We start from the raw sequence: 6,139 nt of genomic DNA on the forward strand, positions 1-6,139 counted from the left end.
AGCTGAAGGACGCCTCCGGGTGCGGGAATTTCTCGCTACATTGAAGACCTGTTGGTGACCTTCTGCTGTTGTATTTTTTTATTTTGGTCGGGTTGTTGTCTCTTTGACACATTCCCCATTTCCATTCTCAATTTTATTATTTGGTTATTCTAAATTTCACATACAGGTGAAATAAAACTGAAGCAATCGAATGCATGTAGTAAAGTTGTTATCCCAACTATTTTAAATGCGACTAAAAGTAACCAAACCCCATCTCCCGAAGTCATATGTAAAAGATATCTCTATCGATTTGATCAATTGTTAGTTAAAATCTGAAATAACAACTGATCGTTTAGGAGAACTATTATTATGCAGCCAATTAACTTTTAAGAATTGGATGCAATCAGCAGGATGATGATATTAGATGTTAGATTTTACAAATAGTTCATTTCTCTAATGACGCTATTTACCAAGCATCATTTCATTTGTATTCCTCACTAGTTAAGTGATCATCATTCGGATCTTAATTTTACGATGTATAATCTGAATTCATCAATATTCCTAAATCAAATGAAGGATAAAATACCAACGTATATCAATATCATGTTAGACACATTAAGTACAAACTTAAAAGATGCAGACTGGTATAATGAAATGCATAGCTTGTATTGGGAACAGACAATACGCCACAGGAACAGTAAGTACGTTTTAATTATTGATCTTTACATTTCGGAACAATGTCACGTAGAAACGGACCCAGGGGCCCGGGTTGGTAAGGATTCTCAAAGGCCTAGACTTTTAAAATTCCCAAATGATTTCATTTACATTGTTTCCTTTAACTACAAAACTAACCCGCTTATTATACCTTTACGTTCTTACCCATGCGTTGTTAAGCGATTGGATAGTCCGTCCATCTTTCAGTCTTTTTATTCGTTCTTTAGTAAAAAAAAATCTATTTGCGATTGCTCGCGTTAACCGCTTGACATGATTTTGTGAAACTAGCAGTATCATATGATCTTATTCACATTATAAACCTCTGTACCTCCTATTTTATTTCTTCATCTGAATGTTTTTCGGTTGTTCATTATAGGATAACATGATAATGGACATTATCATATATATACCATAAAACATATGTGTACACCGCTTTGCCTGCTATTCCTGCTGCCAGTATTATGAACTCTTGCTTAACAAATTTTCTGTTACAAAACTTTGATTATTTCGAAAAACTAAGGATTTTCTTATCCCGGATATCGATTACCTTGCCGTATTTGGCACAACTTTTGGGAATTGTGGGTCCTCAATGATTTTCAACTTTGTACTTGTTTGGTTTTATAACTATTTGGATCTGAGCGTCACTGATGAGTCTTATGTAGACGAAATGCGCGTCTTGTGTACTTTATTATAATCCTGGTACCTTTGATAACTATTTCCACGGTATAGGCAAGATAATTCGTTTGAAGTTTTGAGCTTTTGAATTTGCCATTTGATTATAGACTTCACGTTTTGAAATTTCTCTGAGTTCAGTATTGTTTTTCTATTTTCCTTTTTAGCGCAATTAAATGAAACTTTTTCAAAACCTTTACACTAAAATTTATTTTCCTCAGCAAGTATAGTGAAAATAACCTTGGTTATATAGCATCCTTTCAAAATCAGAGCTCTTGGTTTCTAAATCCATACAAGCGCGTCAGACTCTACCCTCTAAAATTATAAAGTGTCACATACGAGAAAAAGAAATATTTTTGTTACGACATTCGAAATATATATTTCGTCATGTGTTAATCAGGCAACCCGTGATGGTGTCCGTTAATAATTTGAAGGGCGGACTGCAACTTCAACCCTTGGGACCTGCTTCAGATCCTCCAAAATGATAAAATGTTATTGATCTACTAGTACATTGAATTAATATTTATTGAAAATGTTACCGTCAGATACTTAAATATTTCTGATCGCCTTGGAAAAAAAATGATGGAATGATAAGGTCATTATGAAACGAATTTAGTATTTATTAATTGCAATGTTATTTTATGTTTTATGCGTTTCCTGTTTGGTTTTAGTTAGATCCATTATTTATTTTTCTGTATTGTTTTCCAGATAGGGAGATGAAAATCAATGCAAATTCAGCAATGAACTTTAGTAAGTCATTAAATTCAACAGTCTCAATTAGGATGGATACTATAGAAGGATTTGTGGTTATTACTTTAGGCTTAGTTTGTACAATTGGAAACTTTTCTTGTATGGTACTTATTGTTTGTCACAGAAAATTCCGTAAAACGACTATAGTTATTCTATGTCATCACTGCTTTCTTGACTTGGTCAAATCTCTTTACCTCTTTCCTTATGGGTATAGTTTAATGACGTCACTTCCCGCTCCGTACTGCAATTGGATTGGTTCTTCGTATGTGTTCATAGTCACAACGTCTGCTTACAACATGATGGCGCTTGTTGTCAACCAGGATTATGAACTCCTGCTTCCAAGATATAGGCAAGATGATTGTTCGTGTGTTTTATTTGGAATATTTATTATTTGGTTTGTAAGTTTCTTGCTAAATCTCGGAATTTCAATTATTCCATCAAATACAGACTTTAATGCTGAAATCGGAATTTGCTTATTTCTTTATGGGTATAATTACAGTTATATTATTCATGTTCTGTGGATAATCTTAGTTACTATAGCTGTGTCCTCATCGTTAATGTTTTTCTGTAGGATGCGAGGAAAGTTAATCACTGATATAAAAAGGTACAAATGGCGGAAAATTCACGAGTCTCTCACAGACGAATTCGAAAAGATCCTAGATTTAAATATCGAGGTCGGAGAGACAGATGTTAGCATGAAGTCACAACGTAAAACTATTCTTTCACAGTTACGGACAACGAAGATTTTTATGTTGATTGTTATTTCATTTATAGCCTTTTGGTACCCTCTCTTCATCCTTACGCTTGGCGATTTCCATTTCAAAGTCACTCCATCAGTATATCGAATACTAACGATCATTGCATGGAGTCATCCAATCACAACACCAATATTGTGTAGTCTTGTTTTACGGGATATTGAATTCAAAGGATATACTCTACGTGATATTTCCTCAAATTTGATTCCCTTGCGACGAGTTTCGTCGCGGAGACACCATTATAAGAATACAGATGTCTTCGACTTCGACTGTAAATCCAATATAGATAACGAGGTATCAGACGATCATTTACAATCAGAAGATGAAGAATATAAATGCATTGGATTTGCAAATCAACAGTTAATTCCAGATAAGGTAACGAGCACGGTATGAAAACAAAGTTATCGCTCTTTCTACAGTACTATTAAATGTCGACACAGACGAAATGTACAGATGAGATTGTGAGTTATATATATATATATATATATATATACAGAAACTAACAAAGTATACCGAAAATGACATACATGTTTGGATATTTTTGGTGAAATGTGTCGTAATATTTTCGTTAACAACTTGCCATTGTGTAAAGTGAATTCTTTGATGTAAAGTTCTTGATGATGATGGTCCGTTCTCGTACATCATTCAATTGGAACATTTTTCGCAATATACATATTGCATTTTGCTCAGTACGATGTTGAATATTTCTGGATGGAAGAACACGTTTCGATAGATGAATCTATAAATCTTGTATATACATTTAATATTGTCTTAGTAATATTAAAGCAATGACAAATGATGAGATATTTGGCAGAATCAAGAAAAAAATATCCTACGTTGATACATGTAACAATTGATAAATAAAAGACATAAAAACCGTTAAGCAAAGGACTTACCAGAAATATGATGTTTACATGCAACTACATTTTAAAACATAAAGAAAATTTAATCACAAAATGTTTTCAAATTCACATACTAGATTGTTCTTTCAAATAAAAATCTTGATTCGCTTAATTCATTCATTTAGTTCCCTAGTTATCAACTGTCGGTCGCGGGATTTAATGGTGACAACCATAGAGCTAAATGATAATTTTCAAAGAATATTTACAGAATAAAACAAATAAGATAATCGTTAAAGAAAGGCGAAAGTAATGAAACCAGCCGCATCAGCGAAACTGGAAACTAATCTTGATTTAGTATCCTTTATGTTCTGGTAGACGTACATGTATGTTTGCTAATGAACAACCAACAATTAGTGAACAACGAGCGTAAGTTATACTTCTATGTTTGACATATGAATTATTTTATATTTTCTAGTTCATACTCTTGCCCTTGTGGTAGATTTGTTATTGACAGGTTATGTCTTTTTTGTATAAAGCTACGCTTCCAAAAAAGTAGACATCTAAATCGCTTGTGGAGATATACTTCATCATTTATAATTAAGAATATGTAAATCACATAAATAATTCTGCTTCATTTGTAGAAATATATTTTCGGAGAAAATCGTTCAGAATAATTATCACTATCACCAATATACATCATTTGTATATATAAATACGCGAGATGAGCACGTTGCGAACAACTTGCAATAATTTCGGAACAATCGCCATTTCTTTCTACAACCATTTATCTATCATTGAACGGGTGACACGGTATAGTTTTGGGACAGTAAATGACTAGTTCGTCTTTGATCAAACTTTAAGTATTCCGGAACTTCACCAGGTTCGTCAAATATTATCACTATACGAACACTTTTTGGATTGATTTGGGCACTTTTAAGAGCACCAGCACCATCCCAGATTTTGTATTCCTTTTTAGAAAACTGTTCGATGGAAATAAACATTTTGCATGTTTTTTGGGGGTCCAAAAGTTTTATTGGCAAAGAGAGTCGAAATTGTGTCTAGATTTTTCCAATACTAGTAGTTTCATTTTCAGAATTTGCGTATCTTGTTGATTTAGAAGTTCAATAGACAAATATGGTACAAATCAATTTGATGAAATGACAGTATTTTAATTCCAATTAGACGAATACACAAGAAAGTAGTCTACCACCTTGACTAGATGTCATTTGGAACTTTAGAGATATATTTTTCATAAAAAGAAGCACATAATGAAAAATGGATAATTTAAAAAAAAAAAAAATCACTTCTCAGTTGTAGATTTCACCTGCATCAGAAAATAAAGTTCTATTTAATATACAAATATACAGAATCGACACACAAAAAACAAGAACGTTCAAAGGTCATAGTAGCCGAAGTCAGAATCTTTCGATATTAATACGCTTAGTTTAGAATGAGAATCTCAAGTTCTAAAATTGAAGGTTTAAATATAAAATCCATAACGCAAAGATAAAGGGCGAAGTTACCAAAGGGTCTATCATAAATCATAAATTGAAAAAACACATCATTTGCCTATAAATAAAAAACGACAAAACAAAAAATGTCAACAAAACAATTCGAAAAACCACGTTTCTAGAAGAATGTTACAGAGAAGTCACAGAATTCTAAAAGCTCATCTAAATATTTATGATTGTATACGCCAGATGAACGTTTTGTCTACACGATATTCATCGGTACTAAAATCAAAACAGCTAACCCTTATCATGAGGTTTCGGGTTATAAAACGGATACATTTTTTCAGAACACTCATATTTCTTCATTTTTCTTAACGGTATATACGTCCATTTCTTACAGATATCTTATTCATTAGTGATTAATTGAAAATGGCGACCCTTTTTAATTATTTCTGGTCTAGTGAGCCATTTTTCTCACATCATCAACGAACGATCTATACATTTGTGTCTCACATTTTTCTTATTCATTAGCGTTTAATTGAAAATGGTGATACTTTTTAATTGTTCCTGGTCTAGAGCGCAATTTTTAACGGATCATCAATGAACGATCTATACAACCATGTCTTACATGTGTCCTATTTATTAGTGTTTAATTGAAAATGGTGACACATTTTAATTGTACCTGTTCTAGAGCGCAATTTTTAACAGATCATCAATGAACGATCAATACTACCATGTCTCACATTTGTCTTATTCATTAGTGTTTAATTAAAAATAGTGACGCTTTTTAATTATTTCTGGTGTAGAGCGCGCTTTTTTTCACGGATCATCATAAACGAGCTATACTTCCATGTCTTGTATTTGTCATATTCGTTGGTTTGTCATTGAAAATTGTTACCCTTTTTATTTTTTCCTGGTCAACGGCACCATATTTCACGGATGATACCTCCCATTATTGCACTCATTTTACAGACAT

The 6,139-nt window shown here is 32.6% G+C and overlaps 1 protein-coding gene across 1 annotated transcript; it reads left to right on the plus strand.

Moving 5' to 3' along the window:
• Positions 1 to 2,079: 2,079 nt before the first annotated feature.
• On the plus strand, positions 2,080 to 3,294 carry LOC134686171 (uncharacterized). Its single transcript, XM_063545846.1, has one exon. The coding sequence runs from the start codon at positions 2,082 to 2,084 to the stop codon at positions 3,261 to 3,263; it is 1,182 nt and encodes a 393-aa protein (XP_063401916.1). The 5' UTR covers positions 2,080 to 2,081; the 3' UTR covers positions 3,264 to 3,294.
• Positions 3,295 to 6,139: the final 2,845 nt, after the last annotated feature.

The sequence above is a fragment of the Mytilus trossulus genome, chromosome 10 (genome assembly GCF_036588685.1).
Source record: "Mytilus trossulus isolate FHL-02 chromosome 10, PNRI_Mtr1.1.1.hap1, whole genome shotgun sequence".
Lineage (NCBI taxonomy): Eukaryota > Metazoa > Mollusca > Bivalvia > Mytilida > Mytilidae > Mytilus > Mytilus trossulus.